Consider the following 23,828-nt stretch of genomic DNA (forward strand, 5'->3'; position numbering starts at 1 on the left):
GCACAAAGCTGTGGTCGCGCTGACTTTTTTTTATATCCATTTAATACTTTTTGTTAGGTATTATGATCTTTATAAAAAACCCTTCAGACAGATTTGAACCAACAACCTAAACAGTTGAGCTTGGCGCTATCGTGAGCTATCAAAGGAACAGCGCAAGCTGCCAGACGGAAATTTTCTAAGTCACAGGAAGACACCGGCAGGGGGCAAAAAAATTGATCCGAATCAAACTGTCATAATTATTATTGCTGTTGTCCGATGAGCACAATGGAAATTGTTTAAAACACCCTTCAAGCCGGATTTGAACCCGCAACCTCGGAGCTCCTAACACCTAAACCGGGTTCGTGGCTGGTCAACCACACGATGACAGAAAAAGTGGAACTATTTTGTTTGTTTTTTTTGGTGCAAATACAGGCAGTCACACATTTCAGGGACAAACCGGCCGCTTTTATTTTCTCGGAGCATGAAAACGTTCTTTTTTTTTTTTCTCCCCCCCAACCAATGTTATCTTTAGTGCTGTAAAGCAAAGCAAACCCAAAACGAGCTCCCACGATGCCTCCAAAGTTGCTTGACGTGAAAAATCATAAACGGGACTAATTGACAGTGAGAAAGTCCCGAAATGGACTCTGAGCGGTGATTCCCAATCGTGGTGCCGCCACGATCTCCTTTTACGTCGTTGATTCATAGCTTCATTTTTGTCCTTTCAAAGTAGGTACATTTTACGAGGGATTTTACAAAATCCTTATTTCAGTTTTTTGGGTGGTGTCCAGGGATTTTTTTTCTGTATTCTTCTATACTGTCAAATTTGTGACTTGGCTCAAATTTGTCACGGCACAGCACCAAACACGGCACGTCCACCGCTTCTGCGTCGCCGCACGTCATTGAATAAATAGCAATTTTCAGAGCAATAAAGTGAAGTGGAAGCATTTCCTGCGGCACATTACACTGGCTGGGAATCACCGACATCTCAATTGAGTCAAGAGACATCAAATGGAAGTGAGAAATGACGGCATTTGTTTGTGTACCTTTCCGAGCGTCCCGTCCGCCGCCAGCGTTCAAAACGCAAAAGCAGTCAGTGGTCGTCTTTCCCGACGAGGGAGCTCCGCGACCTCTGCGGCCTGAGCCGAGGCCCCGCCGCCGGACGGTTTTCGTCCGCCGAGCGCCGTTTGGCTCGGGTGGGCGCGACGTCCGGCCGGGCCATGGCGCCGCGCAGGCAGTTGAGCCAGCGCTGCTTGTGGTAGACGTCGTCGACCATCAGCGTGTGCGACTGGCCGTGGGACGGGTCTGACGAACGCACGCGGAAAACGTTCTTGGCTGGAAAAAAAAAAAAAAAAGACCACGGTGGAACAAAAAGCGTGGAGGTACTTGTGAGTGCTCTCATTTTGTATTTGTGATAAATTTGCCTTTCAGAACGCAAATGTGATAAGAGAGACTTCAAATTGTGAAAAATTCGGCAAGTTACATTCACAGGTAAATGTTCAACAAGACAAAAAAGAAAGAAAGACTTGAGACCGAGACTTTCTGCGGGCCCACCTTTGTCGCAGTTGGCGAAGGCCCCCCTGAAGGAGCCCCCCGTGCGGATCTCTCCGTCCTGCAGGTCTTCCAGCTCCAGGTCCCGGACCGGGATGGGCTGCCGGTACACCTGGAAGCGGCTCCTGTCGTTGCGCGTCACCGGCCGGGTCAGGACCAGCAGCTCCGAGAAGAGGAACACGTGCAGCCTCTGCGACCGCCGCGACAATCTAACGTTATCACGGGCGTTGTCGTCATTTTACACGGTCAACATCGCTTGAGAATTGGATGTTGTGAATGCTGCCAACGTTTGTTTGAAAGGCTGCAAAGCGGCTACGAAAGCTTTGCGGGTATCGGGGAGCTCAATAACGAGGGAAAGACTAACAAGTGTCGGACTGTCGCAGCCTTAAAATATGAAAAACATGGCCGCCGCTTTATGGATTTGGCCAACTGCCCCGCGATAAACGAGTGTCAGCAGTACAGCGGGCGAGGATAAAGGCGGTCGGTCGCCGTTTGCTGAACACGCCCAACAAAACTACCGTTGGCCTCAATCCGCGAGTCCATCTCCTTGCACGCCCAAAACACAAATCTCAGCGAAGTTGCAGCCATTAGAGTTACAAAAGCGTTCCCAACCGCAATCCACCGAACGGCGCCGCGTCCCGCATCGGGCGCTCACCGAGCCGCTCTTGTTCCGCAGCTCGCCGTGGCACAGCAAGCTGGTGCAGCTGTCAATCAAAGGGTCCCGCTGCCTGTCGTCCAGATACTCCAACTTGGACACGTAGTAGCGGCACTCCGACTCGCCTTTCCTGGCGTTGATGTCCGACAGAATCTCCTGGACGATCGTCACCTGGACGGGCGATCGGTCGGCGCTCAGATCGGACAAATCGGGATGGTCGTTACGTTTGCCCGAGGGCGGCGCCTGCCTTGTAACTACCGCATCGATTTCTCAGACAAGACTTATTTGTACAAGAAAAAAAAAAAAAAAAAAAAAAAAAGACATACAAGCAGTCACAGGAGAAAAAAAGAATTCAGATAAAGATTTTTTTTTTTTAAATGATACCAAGCAGCTCAGAAAATGGATGGAAATAGTAATGCTTATAAGAAAATACGCTCTTAATTTCTCGATCAAAACTTTTCTGGAAACCTAAAGACAGTACAAAATTCAGCCCCAAAAAAATAATAATACAGATAAACAGATTTGTTCTTAGCCACGCCAAAGCATGACAACAAAAGATTTGGAGAAGCAAGAAAAAAACGCAGCCTAAATATTTTCACCTTGTGGCGTTCCAAAAAAAAAAAAATTTTTTTTTTTTTTATAATTTAGTATCATAAGCCAATATGTCCTTTTTGCTGTTTCGTATCACCTGCATGTGGAGATAGAACCTCTAATTTGCTCGATAATGATTATGGGACATATATAAATGATATGACTTTTAGTTAAAGAAGAAATTTGCAATTGAAAAGGAAAAAAAAAAAAAAAAAGAAAGAAAGAAATAAAAGAAGAGGAAACTCGGCGATCGTACCGCCCGCTGCAGGTCGGCGAGGTCCGGGTGCCCGGGCGGGGTGTGCCTCATGATCTCCCGCAGGAGCAGCGGGTACTTGACCAGGCGCGAGCGCGGGATGTCCAGGAAGCTCCACAGGTCCAGCTTGCGGCTGAAGGGCGACTCCAGGCAGCGCTGCAGGAAGTCCTGCACTCGCCGGTCCTGCTTCTTCTGGTCCAGGAGCGCCTTGGCCGCCAGCTGGTTGCTGCAGTAGTTTCTGTACGCGTTCAGGCCCGGAAGCTGCCACGAAAACCGCGTCACGGTTTGACCGCGCCCGACAAAAGTGAAAAGTCTACGGCCTTCGCGACTTGTCTCACCCAGTCGATCACCGTTTGTCCTATCCGAGCCACCGTCCCGTCGGGGCCCGTCCCGTCGGTCAGCTTCGTCAAAAGATCTGCGAGAAAACACCAATTCAAATTCTAGTCGCTCGGAGACCCGACAAAGGCAGAATTTTGTTGCCAATTCTAGCAAAAATCAAGATAGATATGACTCCACTGGTGGGTTTTATGAAATGCCAACCATTGTTTGGCTCATCTTTTTTTGCCTTGACTTGAGAGCAAAAATTTGAGATACGAATATATAAGATATTCTTTCAAATATTATGAGGGCTTTTTTACTTAGTCTATGTCTGCGTTACACTGCCCCCAGGTGGCCAAGGCACGCACACCAGAAGGAGCAGCAAAACGCCCACTGAAGTGAAGTAAAAACAAACAAATTTAAAAAAAAAAAAAAAAAAAGGGCGGGGGGGTGGGGGCAACAAAGAAGGACTCATTCTCGACGTTCACTCATTCACTTCCTTTAGCGCTTGTCCTCATTGGGGTCTCGACCGTACTGGAACCTGTGTCTAACTCTTGTTTTTAAAATAGCACAATATTTTGGAACGCTCTTTTTTCCTTATTGAAAAACGAGACACTTTTTGTTGGGTATATGTGGGAGGCTGAACCAAAATTATTTCCATTGATTGTTTTTCACTACAAGCACAGTCATGGAACTACTTCATCTCGTATCTCGAGTTGCCGCACGTGCATAGTCGAGAGTGGCTTTTCATTGCGGGCAGCCGGAGGCACACCCGGGGCAATATAACGCCGTCGTCTCCCACCCGCAAACTCAGCTCACGAATGACGATTTGATCTCAGCCAAAATCTGTCGATCGGGCGGCCGGCTGACCTTCGTGCAGCGGTATGTACGCGTCCAGATCGCCAAAGATGTGCGCCAGCTCCTGCTCCGTCATGATGGACAGCTTGAGCATGGGGTCGTGGTACGCCTGAGCCCAGCAGACGTGTCACGTTATTATTGACAAGAAGAAGAAACTCTCACATCGGTTTGGGTTTGGTTTGCCAACCTTTCGTGCGAGCTGGAGATCCTCGATGAGATCCTGCTCTCCCCTGAAGAGCTCGTAAATAGCCTGAAGAAGAGCAGATGCGTTACTTCCACCGTCCCTCTCGTAGCGCTCGTCCGTCGTTCGGACGACACCACCTCCTGTCTCTTGATCTCCTTGGAGGAGAAGGCGCTCTTCTGCCGGACGTCCAGCGTCTCCGACCACAGCTTGCTGCTCCTTCGCTTGCCGGCGGCGGGAGGGGCCGCCCCGCCGCCGCCGCCGCGTAGCGACGTCCCCGGAGACTTGCCGTCTCCGCCCAGCGACGCGGACTGGGAACGCAACCAATGGCGTCAAGTCTTCCGAAGCGTGCGGGGCACGGGCGTTCCCATAATCGGGAGCATTTTGCCTCCCCCTCGCCGCCAAAGTCAGCACAGGCCCGATTGGAGGAAGCCCCGAAAGGTTTTTCCTCCTTTACCTGGATGGTCTGACCGAAGCGTCGCATGGCTCCGTTCTTGGACGGCGATATGAAGTTGACGAGAGACGACACTCTGGCCAGCGGTCGAACTTTCTTGTGCGTCGGCTCCTGACAACCGCAATGAAGCGTCCCGGTTACATGTCAGTAATTTTTTTTTTTTTTAAACCACCCATGGCAATTATAAGAAACATCAATTGTTCACATACAGTAATAAACAACTGTGATGTTATTCAAGATTATAATTCTCATTCCACTTGCAGCCACATTCCCGAATGTGCACAAAGACGGGAAAAGAGGTCGGGGCTCTCTCTCTCTCTCGCTCTCTCACCTTCAGGTCCAAACCGGACAGGCTGACGGTGTCGTCTTCCTTTTCTTTGCGTTTACGCTTCTGTGGCCACAAGAGGTGGAAGGCACATTTTGACAAAAGGTTGCCAAATAGTCACAAGAAATATTATGTCCTCACGCACGGGGCTGCGACTCAATAAATCATCATAATCTATCATTTCTGTGAACAAAAAAAAAGTGCATACCTACATAGTGTACGTGTGCCAATAAAACAAAGTCAACCTATGACTACTTCTGACCTTCCTGTTTGCGGCTAAAACCGCCATCCTTACATGAAGAAAATTGAAGGCAAACCGGAAAGTTGAATAAAACCGAAGTGTACTGTATACTTGGACAAAAATGGAACATTTGTTCATGCAACATTGTTTCCCCTCCAAAATAAGGCGACTTTTGAATCACGACGACAGAATCACGTATGAGATGATCCCGGCTGTCTCCCGCAAGACGACAAGTCACGAGGCGGCCGCGGTCTCACCAGACTGAAGTCCCACGGTGTCCCCGGAGTCAGGAAGGTGAAGGAGCTTCCCCTGTGCAGCAGCGGCCTATCGAGCGAGTGGGACCGTCAAAAAGATTGCAGGAGGAGCAAACGCAGTACAAATACTTTCATTCCCCATCATGTCCTACGACCGAACTCAAAAATACTTTTTTTTTTTCCCCCTACACTATAGTTTCTCTACTGAAATGCTATTAATACATTCCAGCCATAACAAAAACACCAGTATTTTTTCCCGCATTTAATCAAGAAACATAGCAGTATATTGTAGAAAGAACGGTTTATATAAAATGTTAACTAGTGAAGAAAACAGCAATAGAAAATCCTCTTCCCGTGTCCTACTTTTTGCATTCAATGAAACGTGACAAGTCTTATGACATGTTACTGGAGACAGAAGCGGAAGGTGTTATTGTGTATTCTTTGAATGTAGTTTTCCTCAGAAAAGTACAGTATTATATATTACTATTTGTTTTTCCATGAAGTAGTCACTTCATAGGGATTAAAATCAAAAATTAACAATGACCGAACGACTCCCTGTTCGCAGGCGTGTTGCCAGTGTAAGTAGCGCACGTACAAAAAAAAAAAGAAAAGAAAATCTAAAAAAAACTCAACCTGCTGAACGTTACAAATCAGACTTGCATTTGCAGGCAAGTGGAAATCATTTATCATTTGATATACTTAGAAACCATGATCATCTGCCTTTACTCATAGATTCAGGAATGGAACAAAAGATTACATTCTTCATCTTTTACAATGGATAGGTTTCCAATTACGCCATCTTGTGTGTCATAGAGGTCAAAGAAGCGGTGACAGGTGAAGCGGGAAGTCTTTTTCGAGCGTTAATTTTAGGGTGACACTCAAGATGGCGTAATTGGAAACCTATCCATACGTGTAAAAAGTAAGAAAACATCCATCCATCCATCCATCCATTTTCTTAGCCACTTATCCTCACAAGGGTCACGGGGAGTTGTGCAGTCTATCCCGGCTGTCATCGGGCCTGAAGTGGCCGTCGGCCACTCGCGGGGCGCATTGAGACAAACAGCCGCACTCACAATCACACCTATGAGCAATTTAGAGAGTCCAATTCATGTTGGATGTTTTTGGGATGTGGGAGGAAACCGGAGTGCCCATCCGGAGAAAAGCCACACAGGCGGGGCCGGGATTCGAACCCTGACCCTCAGAACTGTTTTCATCTGATCTACCGTGTCGCCTACTTAGAAAACAACCACGAGAAAATGAGATCTATGGCGAAAAAACGGCGCTATGCCATGAAGCATGTGACTTCAAAAGTGTGGATTCCGCGCAGCACTTGAACGCACCGTTTAACACCTCGCAGACTCAAACAAACAACAAACACGCTATTCGTTTTTTTTATAACCTTGTTACAAGAGTATCTCGTTCGGAATATCACGACAAAGTGTTCGGTAGTTAAGTTAAAATGCGTGGACGTACTTTTTGGAGTTATTTCTTCGTAGCGTGCCGGGCGAAGGCTCAGCCCGGCTGCTGACACCGGCAGGCGGCGACGACGACGACGCCGCCGCCGACGACCTCGAAGACTTCCGAGCGAGCTTCTGCTTTTTCCCCGACGTCGCCGGTGCGTTCACAGCGTCGCTTTCGTCCATTCCGTTTTTGAAAATGTAAGTGTGAGGCGGTCGGAAAACAAAGGCCGGTCGCAAGAAAACGAAGAAGTCCAACAAAATGGGAGCGAAGACACACAGACAAAACGGCGGAAGTTTGAATATGGCGGATTATTGGAAATGGACCAATCACAGAGGAGCTCCTCTGTTCATGTTAGGAACCAATCAGAGAGGAGCTCCCACCTCTGCTACTGTGGACCAATCAGACAAGAGCTTCCAATTCCGCTGCCCGGCGAACAATACAAGTGGGAGGAGAATTCAACATATTGCTCAACAAAGACGACAATATGAACATGTGCAGCAATATTCACCTTTCACCAATACGGCATAAGCGTTATGATATAAACGGGACAATGCGAGCAAAAATGACAATGATTACTATTCAATTATTCATGAGAAATAAGTGCTAAATTTGCTAACAATACAAAAAAAAATGCTCACACTTGGAAGAGAAAATTTGTGGGCATTCACGTTCATCGCTTTAAAAAACTGGAAGAATAAAAACAAAACCCTAATCTTCTGCCTCAACAAATACTGTATGATCAAATTATTAAGCGGTCCTCGAGTGAGGCCATGAACAACATCCAACCAAAATATGTTTGCTTGAAGCTCTCAATTGAATGAAGGGTGTGGAAAAATACGAAAATGATTTCAAGCGTTCCTATCGGTTGTGGTTTCTTTTCTTTTTCTTTTTTTTTTTTTTTTTTTTTTTTTTTGAGGTTTTAATCAAAATGGATTATCCAAGAAATGTTATTGTTGGGGACAGAAACAAATACACGCATATGCCCACAACAGCAAACGAAAGTCAAATAAAGACACAAATATTGAACAAAAAAAAAACAGCACAATGAGGATTATCAGACAACTTTATTCAAACGTGAATTTATCATTTGATCTCCAGTCTGTATTGTAATATTGCGCTGTCAACAGCACCACCTTCTGGAACCAGTAGGGTACTACCTCTCCTTCTAGTTGATGCAGTCAGTTCTTATTTCCCACTTTCTCACAAATTGTCCACGAGTGGGACGACTGCGTGTGGTCCATACGTTCCAATGGACTTGAAGGCGTCATTTTGGACCCACTGAGGCAAGACGCGCAAACAAGGAGAGAAAAGAGGCCCGGAGCTGGGCCCACTTCACTTTGACGTACTGAAAAACACGTGACCTACCGTGCTCGTGTAAGAAGTTGAGAGTCCGCTTCCCAGAACCCTGATTTCACATGGTGCTAGAGACCTGTTCCAAACATCTACGTCACCAAATGAAATCAGTTTCCGAGTGCAGTCTTTCGGCTGAGAGGAGAACCCACAGCACCAAAAGATCAAGTACTGACTGCACTGTACTACACTGTGCTACGTGCGTCACAAAAGTTACACACTTCCCCAATTTCATCTTCCGAGTAAACTCATTTGAAAATACTGCATTAAAATGACAACCAATATGTATTTATTATTAGAATGCACTTTGTGTGTGTGTGAAGCTACCTTTAGAAAATACAAATGATAAATACACAAATAGATTCATACTAGTAATATTGACCACAATGACAATAATTTTTGTGGAAATATTTTTTCAATTACAAATAGGGACGAAAATGATCGTGGCAAAAAAACCCCAAAACATTTGATTTATTTATTTGACCTATATATTATATAAAGAAAATAATCTACAGAAACAATATATATTATCATTATTATTATTTTTAATGGTACTGACGGTTCCTGAAGTTAAGAAGTGACAGTGGTGTATTTTGTCGCGACCCAGCCAGCAAATGATCGCCTCCCGCTGGGAGACTTGAATGCTGTCACTGGATGAATTCTCGACTGCGAACATAAGATAGCAGGGAAAATCAAGGAATACAATATGCAATAATATGAAATAAGACCAGTAACATCGGTGATATTATGTCTGCAAGCAAGCGCTTGCGAGAGAGAAGAAAAGTGCTTGAGGAGTTCACAAGGAGGCTCTTGAGCCGCGTGACATTTTGGGGACGCAAAAATCGGATCTGCTTGGAGAGGGGCCAAAAAAGGCAACTTCAAACTCTTCCCCCGTGATGCGCATCCTCAAAACAGGGGAGGAAATACGCGTCGTGTTGCTGCGCTCGCAAACGAGATCGAAGCTGAGCTGTACGGTGGCGACGTCGTGGAAACTCAACCCTCAACCTCTCATCTCCAATCAGCGCAGACGTGCAACTTACTGGCAGGGCGGCAACGAGTCACCACCTGGGGGGGGGGGGGGGGGGGCTGCGCCGTCGTTCCTTCCTTTGCCACATTTGCTCTTTGCGCTTAGTGAAAAGTCGGCAGGATTTGGAGACTTTGGACAAATGCGCACATGCAACGTTTGCGCCCGGAAATGAAATCAAATGAGATGGAAAGATGACAAACCTCCATCAAGTCACTTTGTTTTCCTTGGAGTGGAAGCGTTGCCTTGCCAACCGCCGATAAACATTGCAGAAGAAGAAAGGAAAGACGCGATTCGTGCTCGAGTGTCCCGCGTTTGAAGGTTATTTTACACACCGCTGATTGAAAAATGTCGCATGAAAAAAAATTACAATTTGGAGTTTTTCGAGACATAATAAAAGATGCTGTGTCTGCCTTTAAGGGGCGTAGCCAAGTGAGGGGTTTGTGTGAGTATCTGGGCGTGCGTGGAAGGCGTAGCAGCTGTTTTCGAGTGATTTCATTTTTTATTTGTGTTCCCCGTTCATCAAGCAGCAACTGTGTCTCATCTTGCCCACCCGGGAGGGCATCACAACACCCCAAGCACTCAATTTTCCTTTACATTTTACTGCAGCGTCAGCGCATCTGACATTGAGTTGTACCTGAAATTTTGGCTCGCAAAACAAGCGGCGGCTTAAAAAAAAATCCTCATAAGTTGGAATACTCTTAAGGCACCACTGTACCTACTTAATGAACTATTCATTTCACCTCCAACACTTTCGTTTCACTTTTGTCATAGGGACTATGTTTTTTTTTTTTTTTTTTTTTAATAGGAACCAAGTGGGTTCAGTAGAAATGCAAGGGTTCTTACTGTATGCCCTGCGGTGCACCTGCCAATAGGTGGTGGCCTGATGCGTCATCATCCTCAAACAGTCCCTCAAGAATCAAAAGAGAAACACTCACCACACCATTGAAGTTGTCGGTTCATGCAGGGGAGCATCGTGCCACTGAGTGTGATGGGAGGAGAGGAAAAGAGAGGAGAGGAGAGGAGGAGAGCAGCGGGGGGGGGGGGGCGACAGCCTCTTGTTATCTCCCCCTTTCCTCGATCTTTACCGTCAATGTGAGCGGTTCATCCTCTGCTTCACCACTTTTAGTCAGGCAGTGAGTCAACACGCTCTCTCTCTCTCTCTCTCTCTCTCTCTCTCTCTCTCGCTCTCACACACTGAGCGTGACAAAGCATATTTTTCCATCACATGCTGCCGGAAGTAAACAAGTACTGGACTTGAGCAATTGTTGCAGGTGTGTGTACTTTACGAGAGTGCTTACTAGTATGTTAGACTTTTTCAAGCCCCGTAAATAGTTGAATCAATAACTTGTACTTTTAGGATATTGTTTTCCCACCACGTATCCGCCCCCCCCTACTTGAGTACCACAATTGCCACTTGTGCTCCAGGAAGAGGGTGAGGAGGGGCTGGGGTGGGGGGCGGTTGACTCACGTCCCACAGCCGCGCCAATAAAATGCCGAGAGGAGCAAGTCATGTTGCGGCGCTCTGACTCAGCTTACGGGAACGCACGAGGCGTCGAGGGGCCGGACGTGCGGGGGACGCGGCCCGCAGTCCTTCCGCAAGTGCGGCCGACAGTCACGGCGAAGGAATGCCGAAGGGATGGCGGGTCGGATGCCTCCGTCGTGAGTCGCCGCCTGTCACCTGCCGTCGACATGCAGATCTCATTTCCACTTTCCTTTCCTTTCCTTTCCTTTCCTTTCCTTTCCTTTCCTTTCCTTTCCTTTCCTTTCCTTTCCTTTCCTTTCCTTTCCTTTCCTTTCCTTTCCTTTCCTTTCCTTTCCTTTCCTTTCCTTTCCTTTCCTTCCTTTCCTTTCCTTTCCTTTCCTTTCCTTTCCTTTCCTTTCCTTTCGCCATCGGTGATAATTAAACAGAATCTGCTTTTGGCATATTTCTGGATTCAATTGAATGGAGATCTTGCAGCTGTTCCTGCTGCAACCCTTTTAATCTTTGCAACCTGCTGACAGAATCATTCGTTCTCCTTTCAGCAGTGGCGTTCAAAAAGGGGCTTTGCCGCCTACATCGGGCACACGAGGTGGTGGTCATTCATGCCCTTGAAAACCACTCGTCGGGGCTGGGGTGTGTGCAATTTCCCACATTGAAGGACTTTTTTTCCCTGAGAAAAATCAATTTATCAAAAGGTGGGGGTTAATGTCCGCCCAAAGTCGTTTGGATGCCCCCTCAACGTTCTTCAAAAGCAAAAGCAGTCCCTTTACATTTGTTGGGGTGTCCCGCAAGGATCTATTTTCAAACCACTGTCATTTATTTTCCCCAGCCAACATTCTGAACTACATGATTTATTTTACAGTTTAACACTAGTGACAATCTCTGACTATTTTCCACCCTACACCTTTAAAATTCAATTGAATCGATTTCCCCTTAACTTTGAATGCGATTTCAGGTGCCCAAAGAATCCACGGCCCAATCATTCATTCAAGGTTCCGAGTACAGCGAACCCCTTGCCGAAGCACTACTTTTATATTAGACAGCATTTGACGCCCTCTCGTGGATGTTGGGGCATTTCAAAAAGAGGACGAAAACCGTGAGCGAGCCCGTTTTCCAACAAATAACAGAAAACAGGTGAAAAAACAAATAAATCTGAGCATTGGTGAAGCTGCAAGTAGCGAATTGCAAATAGGTGCAGAGGAATACTGTCCTGTGATTGGTTGGAGACGAGTCCAGGGTGTGGCCTGCCTCTTGCCCCAAATTCAAGTGGGACAGCCCCCATGCAGCGCCCCCGTGGAGCACACAAACTGGACGAATGGAAGCAGATTTGGTTCATCCCGACTATTGATTATTATTAACGGCATCATACCGAACTGTACAAGGAAATTGGAGAGCATCTCCTGCGTCAGTGCATGCATAAAAAACAAACAAACAAACAAACGAAAGAAGAATAAACTACAGCACGTGTAAATGCATAAAAAGTAGATATAAAGATATTGGTATCAGAGCGCTTTTTTTTCCAAAGATGAGAGTTCACGGGGGTGAGGGCTCTCGGGGGAAAAACAAACAAACAAACAAACAAACAAACGATTCCCTAAAACCGGTCAACACCGTCCGCCCCCTTACCTCACACAGCACGGAAACAGTAACGTCGGCTCCCATTGGTCAGGTGTTCGCGTTATTCAACCTTGTGCCTTCTCATTGGTCTGCCGACCGGGAGACGTCAAATCCCAAGTAATTGGAACGGTGGCTCCTATTGGTCGAGCGCTCGTGTCATTCCAACGTCGCGCCTCCTGATTGGATTCGTCCTTTGTCCTTCCGCCCGAAATGATTGCAGATGACGTCGCTTCCCGAGGAATTTCGGCCTGAAAATAATTTAAAACCTCTATTTAGACAAATAAAGACTGAAATATGTAAATGTTAAAGCACAAATAACACGTAGCATGATTCTTTTAAAATATGAACGAATATTTTTTGCTCCCGTACCTGAGCTGCGAGCATAGCCACAATGCATTAAAGTAGTTGCATAATAATTCGGCATACATTAATAAATTAATCGTGAATAATCATGTTAGGGGCTCGAACAGTGAGCACAATTTTTTTATGCATCAATTCTTGCCAGTGGTGAGTAGTCAGGCTCAGAAGTAATGACATAAGGTTCACCTGAATTCCAAACATTTTTCCATTTTTTCATTCCATCTCAGCAGTCCATTGTTTTCGTTTTCTTGTGGACTGCTTCCAGTACTGTACTGTACTGTAAACGGATTACGACATTTTGACCAATGACATTTCAATGTGTCGGTGTTGCCATGTCGGGCAACTTAGTCTGCCCGTAAAAGGCGGTGGTGCGTTCAGTGACCCGTGTGTGGCCACGGACAATGGCAGGGGACAGAAGTCTGCGTTCAAAATCCAGTGACATTCATTAGACGTTTGTTGTAGTTAATTTGGGTCAGAACAGGCACCCAAATAAAGAAAGAACAATCAAAAGCAACCCGAACCTGTTTTCCAGGTTGTGTTTCCAAAAGAGTTAGCAAAAGTATTTCCCACTCTGGAGAACGGAAAATGCTTGTGTACTATAAAAAAAAAAAAAAAAAAAAAAAAAAAAAAAAAATACAAATAAGAGTAGAAATACTGATTCAACTTCTGTAATTAAGTAAAAAAAAAAAAAAAAAGGATCGACTTTACAAAAATACATTTTTTTATGTCACTTACACTGGCCATACAATACCGGTTTTGCTAACTTTGCACAGTAAAAACAAAACCAAAATAGCTTCGCTCTTGAATCAAGTTGCAGCATTTTTACTTGGAAAGAAAACAAAAACAAAGTCACAAGTAGTTTGTGTTTGCGTGATTTTCATGCTATCAAACCAAAAACACGATTTCATAACTTAGTTAATGTTTTGGGGGAGAAATGTAAGGAGCCTATTTTGATTTCGTGAGGAAAATAAACATCCATTTTCAAATGTAGAGAGTAAATCGTGGTCTTTAAAATAAATACTCAAGTAAAGTACAGTACAGACATTTGCAACATCTACTTAAGTACAGCCAAAAGTATTTTTGTTTACTTCCCAGCACTGGTCGTAAAAGAGTCAACAGACGTGAAAAGTTCCCAGGTATAAAATCTAAAAATATCCGTCGTGGTCGTCACTCGGACTTCTTCCTCGCCGCCGGCACGGCGCTCAACACCTCGGTGTAGAGCAGCGTGCCGGCGAAGACCACGGCCGTGCCCGCCCAGTGCCAAGCCGTGAAGGGGTTTTGGAAGTACACGATGGAGAAGATGAGGCTGAGGAACTTCCTCAGGGTCACCACCAGGGTGACGGTGAGCGAGGCGCACTCGGTGGTCAGGATGAAGACGCCGCGGATGCACACGTATCTGGGGGGGGGCAGAGAGTGAAAGGCCACAACCGGCGAAGCGTGGGATTGCCCATGGGCGGGGGCGGCGGCGTGAACACAAACAAAACAAAGGATACTGCGTCATGACGTTGGCGAGCAGGTACAGCCACATAATTGGAACGTTCAGTTGGATGACAGGAACGAGCACCGGCGCTGCAGAGGGAATACCTGCGTTTAATACTTCAGCAGAGTATTAAAGTTGTTTTCATAGGTCAAATTTCAGGAATATTTGTAAATAAACATAGGTATGCTGGTCAGTATTGGTGAACTCCGTGTAGTTCATGATACGTCGATGCCGATTTCAGTTTGCCTGTCTATGGCGTTTTGCTGTTCTCAATAGACAAAATGCTTGAACGTTTTGGTGTTTAACTACAGGAAGTTTAAATCTATTTTGCGTTTTAAAATAGTTGTTTGAAGGTCTAGAAATACCTGAACGTCCACGCTCATTGCCATTATCCCATATATGGCATTTTGCACCATAGTTCATGTTAGCAATAAGATTGTGCATTTCCGTCACCCCAAACATATGTTTCATGCGTCACTTTTGGGTCTCCAACACAAACACCTCTTGACGCGAGCACGCTTGGCCTCATATTTGCAAAACTGGGCCAGCGAGTCATCTTTTCATTTCCTCAACACGATGTTAAACAATCGTCAACTATTTACGGCAGTGGAAAAAGTGAAAACCGCCACTGAGGAATGCTTCAAATGCGTGCGAGTGGGCTTCAAGTATATTTTATTGGCTAGGTTATTTTTTTTATTGTGATAAGTCTATCGTTTCATTTCATACAAGAACACTCTGAACGGTAACAAGAATGGTAATAACATACTTGACAAGTTCGGAAGGAGCACGTAACTGACGCCAGTCATTGAACGACGGGCGAACGTTGGGCCATTTCTCGTTTGAAACTCCAAAGACGTTTTCTAAATTGTCGTCGTTTGTACGCGTCACGTCGTCAGCGGCCGACTCACCGCTGCGACTGAAGTGGACGCAGTGGCTGTAGATGTCCGAGGAGAGGAGCAGGAAGCCCGGCAGAGGCAGGAAGTGCTGCGAAAAGGGAACCCGAGCGGCGTCGTCAGACGTACGCCCGGCGCGAGGCGCACCCAACAACTTTCTACAAAGTACTCACGTTATAAAAAAGAGCCTCTTTGGAGTGTTTTCCGTACTTCTTGTACAGCGTCTCCTGGAAAATTCCCATCCGTGCCGACATGAGCAGGGCAAAGGTCAACATGGCGATCCCTGATTGGACAGCGAATGTTTAAACAACAAGAAAACATCATGGATGTGATCTGAGCCTCGCCCCGGATTGTCGCGCTGCTCCTCACTTTCCGGAAGTCTCTGTGCCGTTTGCACAATTGCGCTCAAAGTTCAAGATGCTCCAATTGCTCGAGGACTCCGCATCCTTTCGTTGCTGGCGACTGCTCTCGCGATGTCTTTTTGTCTCCGCTGCCAATCGACTGCAACTTCCGCGGACAAATTTTCTCGAGTGTTTTTCGCAAACTGGGCAAAATAAAGAGGACTCTGATTCTGTCGTCGTCGAATCATAGTCGTGTCCGTTAGCAACACATACTCGGGACGTTTTCCTGGTTCGGTCATGTGATTTTAGGCGCATAGCGGACTGATCCTCCCCCCCCCCCCCCTTTGGCTCTTCAGCCAAAATTGAGATGGAGACAAAGTCCTCTAGTGTGAAATATTGCTGATGTCCCCCACAAAACATTTACGGGTGTTAAAGAGGGATGCCACAAGAGGGCAGCAAAGCTATACGCGTACCTTTACGCCAGGGGTGACCAACCTTTTTGCGGCTGAGGGCTACTTCGTGAGTACCGATCATATTTCGGGCTACGTTTGCGACAAACCTCCAGAGTAACAAAAATTCTTATACCTTAGAAATATATAAATACTTTATATAATAAGTAATATAATAAATTACTGCAAGGAAGTCAGATTCAAATTTTAAAGCACAAATCATCATAATCACGACAACAATTTCTGATCTGTGCTATTTTCAGAACATGCCTCGCGGGCGCCTTAAGTGGTCCTCGCGGGCGACTATGCACCCGCGGGCACCGGGTTGGCGACCTCTGTTTTAGACAGCGCTTTCACCAAAGTGAAGTTCCTCAATTCACTTTCACATGACCCACAGGATCCCAAAAGACGGGACCAAAGCAGTGGAAACTATTTTTCGCTCCTCTTGAAATCCATCATTTTTTCCCTTATTAAAAAATGACATCCTTCCTCATAGTACTCTGCTGTACTTCTGGTCATATTATTTTCATTTCTTTCAAAATCCCAACATTTTTTTATTTTCACTTTTGGAAAAGACATTTCCCAATCTCTCGCAATTTTGCCACTTTACTCTCATAAAGTTACGACTTTTGGTCTCATCATTTCCAGGTGTGTCATCAAATATTGAGAGTTTTGTTTTTTTTTTTCCCGGTTCTGGAGCTTTTCCTCCCCAAAATGAGCCGCGTCGCTTTGCTGTTTTTTATTTCAAAGCGGAAGGCGTTTGTTTTTGTGGCGCGGCGGTCGTCGGCAGACAAACTCACCCACAAGCCAGCGCGCCAAAACGTAAAGGCCGTCGTCCTCCGAGCCCTCGTTGGCCACATTCTGCACGAGTCAAGACGATAAGCAAACGCTTTTTGAAAAGAAAACAAAAGAAACGAAAAGCAGCACTCAAACGTTCACACGGGACCGTTTCCAACGCATTGGCATCGCACGGCGAGCGTTCGACGACTCACGACTTGCTTGGCCGACACGACGGTGCAGATGAAGATGCCGGCGGAAACTAAAGCGATGGACAAATATTTGCCGGCCGAGTACCTGCGGAAAGACGAGCCGGGTGACGGCATTCGGTCCCGGCGGCGGAGGGAGAAAGCGTGACGGGCGGCGGTACCTTTTCTTCAGGATGACGATACCCAGGATCATGTTGGCGATGAGGGACCCCTGCAACGAGACCGCACGGGAGACCGTAAGGACACGTACGGGGAGGGGGGCGGGGGGTCCCCTTCCTAGTTCGTAGTCTTCAAATGCCGTCAATCAAGGTGGAGTGAAGACGTTGCGGTCAAAGTTCTGGCCGGCGTCCTACCGATCTGAAGATCATGTGCAGCGGCATGGCGATGTTGAAGTTGAGGGCGTAGTTGTTGACCACGCTGACCGTGAAGAACATTGTCACCATGACGACGTAGTTGCTGGCGGGAGGGGAGACGAGCGTGTCACGCCGATTGCGAGGCCGGCCGAGGCTTTCGGTCGCTCACCTGACGGGGATGGCGGGCTTCTTGGTGCCAAAGCGAGTTTCGAAGACCAGGCCCTCCAACGCGATGAAGGCAAACTGCGCAAACGTGACGATGTTGCCGCAGCCTGGGAACTCTCTGGGGGACGCAAACAAGGGAGGATCCCAACGTCATCCCCGGGTCGCAAAACATCCTCAATTCCTTCCTGCCATGATTATATTTATTTTGTTCATATTTCTACATTTTCGACTTTCACTTAGCATCGGGGAAAGGGAGGGGGGGGGGGAGGGTCTACTGTATTCGTTGGAATTACACTTCTCATGCCGCTACCAGGTTCAACAGAATGACAGTAAGTTATTATTTTTTTCCATAAATTGATTCGGGTTCAGTTACTGGTTTGTTCTGTAACATATCAAAAAAATATACATTCCAAAGTAAAAGCAGATGTTTGCAAGTCTTATTTTTATCAAACAGACCGGCAAATGCGACAGAAATTTGAGGATTTGGACAATTTTCAGTTCAAAAATGGCTCAAGATGTTCAAAATAGTTGTCGGTTAATTTGACGATCGATTGGTTGTCGATAAATCGTGACAGCAAACTACAACTGCGAATTCTTTTTGACTGACAAACTGATGCCAGTCTTTAGATATGAAGTAGAAAAAAAAAAGGAGTATATTGCCACTTTTGTTGAACGTTAGTCAAAGATATGAGAAGACTTGTGAGGGGCTGCTGTAGGTCACAACTCACACCCCGTCGCTCACACGCAAACTAACTGGACAACCTGAAACATGTTCCTGACGTCACTGGAGGCCGGGTCAGGCCCCTTAAAGGCCCACTCCAACACGACTATTCCAGCACATGCAGTAATGACAACTGACAATGTCGATTCGCCAGTCCGGACACGCGAGCGCGTCACTGACCTTACAAGCAGCTCCAGAAACACAACATTGCTACAACATCCGACAAACACCAGAAGAACGGCAAAGGCGGGGCCCATGGCGGCTCACACTTTTGTGCAAAAATTGGCGGGTTAAATGCAAAGCGACGATAAAACCATGCTGCCAGACAAGCTACTGGTTGACGGCGCTCGAGAAGCTCGCTCGCTTGCTTGCTAACTGGCTTGAGTCAACGCCAAGTTCCCAACTTCGTCAATCACGTTTCCGGCCTCCTAAAGGCTCATGGGAGTTGGAGTTTATGCTTGAAGAACACGGAAAAATGAGAATAGTGGGACATTTTCACCCTTTTTTTTATGCTCTTTTGCATTGGATTTAGTTTTGGTTAATAAAAAAGACGTTCAAATATTGCTGACAGCTCTTTGAAAAAATAAAAGAGTTAGAAATCGGGTCAGCTACGAAATTATACTACGCAGGCGCATTACGAAAAGGCGAGATAATCTGCACGTGAAGTTTTTGAGCAAGGACGCTATCAAAATTTGTAACTAACCTGATCGATTAATTGAATAAATTGTAGTGACCCAATACGGTTCCACAATGTACGATTAAAGACTTTAACGAAAGAATGGCTCGTGAATGAGCTGAAATCAGCGTGGTAGCGCGAACACGTGGTAGAATAGACGATCTTTGCGGGTGACGACGTGGAGTACGCGGTTGGCAAGCGTCTCGCTCCCGAGAAATCAACAGTTGAGTCCCGAACGTCAAGGCCAAATAGCCGCCGGCTTCGACCCGATCGGAGCAGCCTCGGCGGCGGCCAACATGATCTCGCTCACGGACTCGCAAAGTAAGAGCCGTTTCTTTCGCGCTGCGTGAAAGCCGCTTTCGCTATTTGCACAGAGCGGTAGCCGACTCGAACGCTATTGGCTGGGATCCTCGTGATGTCACTGCAAAGCAGGAAGTCAAAGATGCCGCAGTAGTTAATGCGTGTGAAAATAAGACTCGATTTTGTATATTTAGGCATTCTTTTTAAGCAATGGAACGCATATGTGATGTTTTAAGTCCCTATTATTGTAGAGTACATTTTAGGGTAGTTTTTTTACTTTTGAATCTACAACATTGTGAACCTCTTTTTGTCCCGTTTATATTGGATTTTTTTTTCAATATTGTTGTAAGCCCCCATTACGGTTTGAACACATTCGGATGTATTCAAACATGCTCTTCAAATTATTTTATTATTATTATTATTATTATTGTTTCCAACTGCGCCATCTTGAGTGTCATAGCGGTCAGAGAACACAGGTGATAGGTGAAGCGTGAATTTATCCGATTGGTCTAAGGACAGTGGTGACGTCGTTGGAAACCTATCCGTTGACTGTTCACACGTTGTGATTCAAAAAAGAGGTTCTGCGTGCTTGTTTCAAGTTGCTATTTGTCACTGCGCGTTCACCGTAAAAGTGACTTATTGGTCAAAGGAGAATAAAATTGTTGAAACAAACCATGTGAAATCGCCGTCATAGAAGTGTCAATTGGGTTGATATTTTTGTCACGCGCCATTGTCTTCCAGAAATCGGGATGGGGCTGACGGGCTTCGGTTTGTTTTTCCTCGTCTTCGGGATGATGCTGTTTTTCGACAAAGCTCTCTTGGCTATCGGAAACGTGAGTCGATCCGAAAGTGACGCGAGCGAACGTCCTCGTGTCCGACTCACGCTTGCGTCCTTTCAGATTCTGTTTGTCTCGGGGTTGTCCTTCGTCATCGGCCTGGAGCGAACGTTCCGATTCTTCTTCCAGAGACACAAAGCCAAAGCCACGGGCTTTTTCCTCGGAGAGGTGTTGGCGGTTCTGATCGGGTGGCCCGTCGTCGGCGTCCTTCTGGAGATCTACGGCTTCTTCCTCTTATTTAGGTCGGTTATTAAAGGCGGGCTCGCTTTGGCTCCGTCGCTGTGCCGGTCCTGCTCAAGTTCTGTGTGTCCGGGCCCCTCAGAGGATTCTTCCCGGTGGCGGTGGGCTTCATCAGGCGGATCCCGGTGCTGGGCTCGTTGCTCGGTCTGCCGGCCATCGGGACGGCAAGTATCGCGGTCGCGGGGGCGCGACTCGCGCTCATTTGATCTCTTATTTTTGTTCGATGAATCCGGTAAGAAAACGTCAGGAGATTATATGAAATTGATGCTGCACAGCCAGAAGTTATTGCTTTGAATGATTATTGTTTGGTCCTACTCTTTCAATAGGTATCGCTTACCTTTTTTTGGGGGGGGTTCAAATCTCGTTTGCTTTGTTGTTTGTCTTTTTTATTAAAACGAGGCGGCACGGTGGATTCAGCTGGCAAAGCGTCGGTGGACCTGGGTTCGATCCCGGCCCCGCCTGTGTGGAGGTTGCATGTTCTCCCCGTGCCTGCGTGGCTTTTCTCCGGGCGGGCACTCCGCTTTCCTCCCACATCCCAAAAACATGCAACATTAATTGGACACGCTAAATTGCCACATCGGTGTGATTGTCTGTCTCCGTGCGCCCTGCGATTGGCTGGCGACCGGTCCAGGGTGTACTCTGCCTCCTGCCCGTTGACAGCTGGGATAGGCCCCGGGACTCCCCGTGACCCTTGTGAGGATAAGCGGCTAATAAAATGGATGAATGGATGTTTAAAATGAACGATTCAGTTTAGGCTGTAAAATGTTAGCTAAGAGCCCAAAATGTTGAATGTTGTTTTCCAAAGTCAAAGGAAATGTTTGCAAATGTCTTCTTTTGATTTGACGCAAAGACGACGACAGAAATTGGGGAAAATTTTCAGTTCTAATGGCGGACTTGTTGCAGCTGCAACTTGTCTCTTTCAAAAATGAACGCGATGACCAAAAGGAAAGTTCCAATCAAAATCAAAAACTGAATTTTTATCGTTCGGCTATCCTCCCCGAAGGTATTGAACATATTCGGACACGCTTGTTTGAGTAGTTGAGTGGCAGCGTCGGCCATCTTGCAAACCTCCAATTTCGGACCCGCAAAATACTTTTCCGTCACAAACGATGGGACGCTTCGTTTCTAGCGATTTCCGTTCCCTCGCCATCGACAGCAGGACGCGGCCCGCTTTCGCCGCCTCGTCTTCCGAATCTTCAACTCAAAGGTTAAATCCAAGGCCACGCAACGCCGCCATCTTCTGGCACCGGCCAGTCATTGCGCTCGTCAAATCCTGTCGTGACTTTTCTCGTCTTGATCGATGTTGTCTCTCTCTCTCTCTCTCTCTCTCTCCTGTTTCAGGTTGTGGATAAAATCGGCGAGAGCAACAATATGGTATAGCACTGAAAACCTTTTTTTTTTTATACTATTTATCTTGTTTTGCTTTTTTGACCTCATCGGCTGTGGACTCGGCCCGCTGGAGCCACCCGAGTTTCCGGAAGGCTCTGTGGAACTTTCACGGACCTTCGAGAAAATCTCGCGTCTTGTCTTTTTCATTCCAAATGTTGCGACTTTTTCGAGCCAAGTGTTGAAATACTGTACGAGTGTTAAACTGCAGCCGTGTCAAATGGCATTTGTGTTACTGTCATTTTTGTCTTGAAATAAAAATGTGTCTCTGTTTTTAAAAGAATGTCCATCAGTCCACGCAATCGTACCGCAAACGTGTACTTGTTGCCACTTGCTGCACTGCACTCGCGAGAACAAAGTTTCCCTGTCCTTTCTTTGTGTTCCACGTCCTTCACCTCTCGGTCTCGGTCTCGGTCCGGTATCCTTTGGATGCGACGACGTCCCGGTCGCCGCGTTGGCGTAAAATATATCCGCAAGTCCCGTCTGACTCGGTGAGAGTACTTTGGATTCTCCCAAAGGAGGGACAAGTTCAATAAGCGCCATTTGTATGGAAAATACCTCAGCAATTGCCACATAATAATAATTAATAATACAATCGCATTGCAATTGTGACGCAATCCTTTTCCACCAGTGTACTTGTACAGATGTGTTCTCAGATGTATTAAGTCAAATACAGATACATGAAAAAAAAAAAATCCACTGAGGTACAGCAATAAAATATTTGCACGTAGTTACTCCACACCACGGAGTGTTTATAGGAATTTAGTAGGCAAAAAATACAATTAGTATTTATTTTGAAGAATTATAATGGGTGGAAGTTATCCGTGTAGTTACTTGAGTATTTATTTTTACCAGTACTATTCCCCAAAAAATAATAATAAAGTTTTGAACTTGAAAACTTCTATCTCACAGATTTCCAATCAAATCTCCACGGAATACTGTACGCTATATCTGCAGTTGAGGGTGTACCCCGCCTACTGCCTGAAAATGCCTGAGCCAGACTCCCGCGACCCTTGTGAGGATAAGCGGCTCAGGAAATAAATGAATGGATGGAGTCTGACTGTGTTATGCTGCCTCCTGGCGTCCGAGGGGCACGCAGCAGAAGAGCCGTTGAAACAAAGCATGAAATCATGATGCACCAACTGTTCGACTTTAAACGGACTGAAGCGAGCACGCTGTGCCTCTTTTTGGGGGTACAACGAATAGGTTGAAAAAAAGTGTTATTAAAAGTTGAAATGAATATGCCTCAACAAACCAAATTATGAAGGTTACAAGAAATTTTAAAGCAGCAGGGAGGGCGAGAAGCCAAGCAGAGTTTTAAAATATGAGTTGTAAAATAGCATACCCAGTTAAAAAAAAAAATCCCGAATTCCAACAAAAAAGTCAAAGCTTTAAACACAACGTTGGACTTTTCTGACAATATGAGATGAGGTGTAATTTAATAGTATAATTCATACAATGCAAATGTGCGAAACATTAGGCCCGCTCTTGTTTTGTCGAGCAAATGGTTGTGTGTGTTTTTCGACTGCGGAAACTGTTGTGTGCAATTGTGTTTCAACGTTTTTGGCAGCTGGACGGCATTTCCTGTCACAAAAATATATAATAAGGAAAAAAGAAGAAGCTTGAAATCGAGTGGGCTGAAGACTTGTCCGTCTACCGCAGAGAGCGGTGGTGCGTTTGCGGGGGACGACGACCGGGGGGCTGATGCTCACCACCTGCCGTCCGTCCGATGTTCTCACGGCACGGCCGCAAATAGCAATGAATCATTTTGACACCTGCTTGGCGCCCACATATTCCGCCTGCCGCCTGCCGCCCGCCCGCCCGCACGGCCTCAATCGCTTCCCATCCCAAACGTTCATCCCGACGTGACTTACTGGATGGAAGTAGAACGGCGTCGTACTGTACATCACAAACAGAAGACGGCGATTTGCAAATCCTTCTGTGAATACTCGACGACGACAAGACACTTTTTTAAATTGAAATATTTGGCAATATTTTGAAATTGATGCCTGCGACAGCTTGGACAAACAAGTGTCACGCTTGCTCGTTC

The 23,828-nt window shown here is 46.3% G+C and overlaps 3 protein-coding genes across 8 annotated transcripts; 1 reads left to right on the forward strand and 2 right to left on the reverse strand.

Annotated features, from left to right (window-relative positions):
* Positions 1-173: 173 nt before the first annotated feature.
* Positions 174-7,593, reverse strand: LOC133502659 (neuroepithelial cell-transforming gene 1 protein-like). Its single transcript, XM_061823690.1, has 12 exons — positions 7,131-7,593; positions 5,661-5,727; positions 5,169-5,228; positions 4,841-4,948; positions 4,524-4,694; positions 4,390-4,452; positions 4,215-4,311; positions 3,365-3,441; positions 3,030-3,287; positions 2,183-2,353; positions 1,531-1,717; positions 174-1,311 (listed from the first exon to the last, which is right to left on the reverse strand). The coding sequence occupies exons 1-12, from the start codon at positions 7,298-7,300 to the stop codon at positions 1,070-1,072; spliced, it is 1,671 nt and encodes a 556-aa protein (XP_061679674.1). The 5' UTR covers positions 7,301-7,593; the 3' UTR covers positions 174-1,069.
* A 6,057-nt stretch (positions 7,594-13,650) lies between these two features.
* Positions 13,651-19,023, reverse strand: slc35b4 (solute carrier family 35 member B4). Its single transcript, XM_061823011.1, has 10 exons — positions 18,521-19,023; positions 17,624-17,737; positions 17,455-17,557; positions 17,263-17,312; positions 17,108-17,189; positions 16,916-16,976; positions 15,499-15,608; positions 15,341-15,416; positions 14,446-14,521; positions 13,651-14,348 (listed from the first exon to the last, which is right to left on the reverse strand). Exons 1-10 carry the CDS (start codon positions 18,595-18,597, stop codon positions 14,120-14,122), a joined length of 978 nt encoding a protein of 325 aa, XP_061678995.1. The 5' UTR covers positions 18,598-19,023; the 3' UTR covers positions 13,651-14,119.
* Positions 19,024-19,045: 22 nt separating this feature from the next.
* Positions 19,046-21,909, forward strand: LOC133502340 (vesicle transport protein GOT1B-like). Of its 6 annotated transcripts, none has more exons than XM_061823017.1 (5): positions 19,046-19,337; positions 20,058-20,149; positions 20,216-20,394; positions 20,475-20,556; positions 21,734-21,909. In XM_061823017.1, exons 1-5 carry the CDS (start codon positions 19,313-19,315, stop codon positions 21,770-21,772), a joined length of 417 nt encoding a protein of 138 aa, XP_061679001.1. In that variant the 5' UTR covers positions 19,046-19,312; the 3' UTR covers positions 21,773-21,909. The 6 variants fall into 6 exon arrangements, with proteins under 6 accessions (XP_061679001.1, XP_061679000.1, XP_061678997.1 ...); XM_061823016.1 differs by having other exon boundaries at positions 20,475-20,624; positions 21,734-21,858; XM_061823013.1 differs by having other exon boundaries at positions 20,216-20,624; positions 21,734-21,872.
* The last annotated feature ends 1,919 nt before the right edge of the window (positions 21,910-23,828 follow it).

Source organism: Syngnathoides biaculeatus, chromosome 6 (genome assembly GCF_019802595.1).
Source record: "Syngnathoides biaculeatus isolate LvHL_M chromosome 6, ASM1980259v1, whole genome shotgun sequence".
Taxonomy (NCBI): domain Eukaryota; kingdom Metazoa; phylum Chordata; class Actinopteri; order Syngnathiformes; family Syngnathidae; genus Syngnathoides; species Syngnathoides biaculeatus.

Excerpts from the sequence above, each read along its gene's own strand:
- LOC133502659 (XM_061823690.1), bottom strand. The coding sequence starts at position 7,300 with ATGGACGAAAGCGACGCTGTGAACGCACCGGCGACGTCGGGGAAAAAG. Across the intron at positions 2,354-3,029 it reads TCGCCGACCTGCAGCGGGCG|GTGACGATCGTCCAGGAGAT; the intron begins GTACGATCGCCG and ends TCGCCCGTCCAG. Across the intron at positions 1,312-1,530 it reads CTTCGCCAACTGCGACAAAG|CCAAGAACGTTTTCCGCGTG; the intron begins GTGGGCCCGCAG and ends TTTTTTTTCCAG.
- slc35b4 (XM_061823011.1), bottom strand. The coding sequence starts at position 18,597 with ATGGGCCCCGCCTTTGCCGTTCTTCTGGTGTTTGTCGGATGTTGTAGC. Across the intron at positions 15,417-15,498 it reads AAGAGGCTCTTTTTTATAAC|CACTTCCTGCCTCTGCCGGG; the intron begins GTGAGTACTTTG and ends CCCTTTTCGCAG. Across the intron at positions 14,349-14,445 it reads CTCGCCAACGTCATGACGCA|ATACGTGTGCATCCGCGGCG; the intron begins GTATCCTTTGTT and ends GCCCCCCCCCAG.
- LOC133502340 (XM_061823012.1), top strand. The coding sequence starts at position 19,313 with ATGATCTCGCTCACGGACTCGCAAA. Across the intron at positions 19,338-20,057 it reads CTCGCTCACGGACTCGCAAA|AAATCGGGATGGGGCTGACG; the intron begins GTAAGAGCCGTT and ends ATTGTCTTCCAG. Across the intron at positions 20,150-20,215 it reads CTCTCTTGGCTATCGGAAAC|ATTCTGTTTGTCTCGGGGTT; the intron begins GTGAGTCGATCC and ends GCGTCCTTTCAG.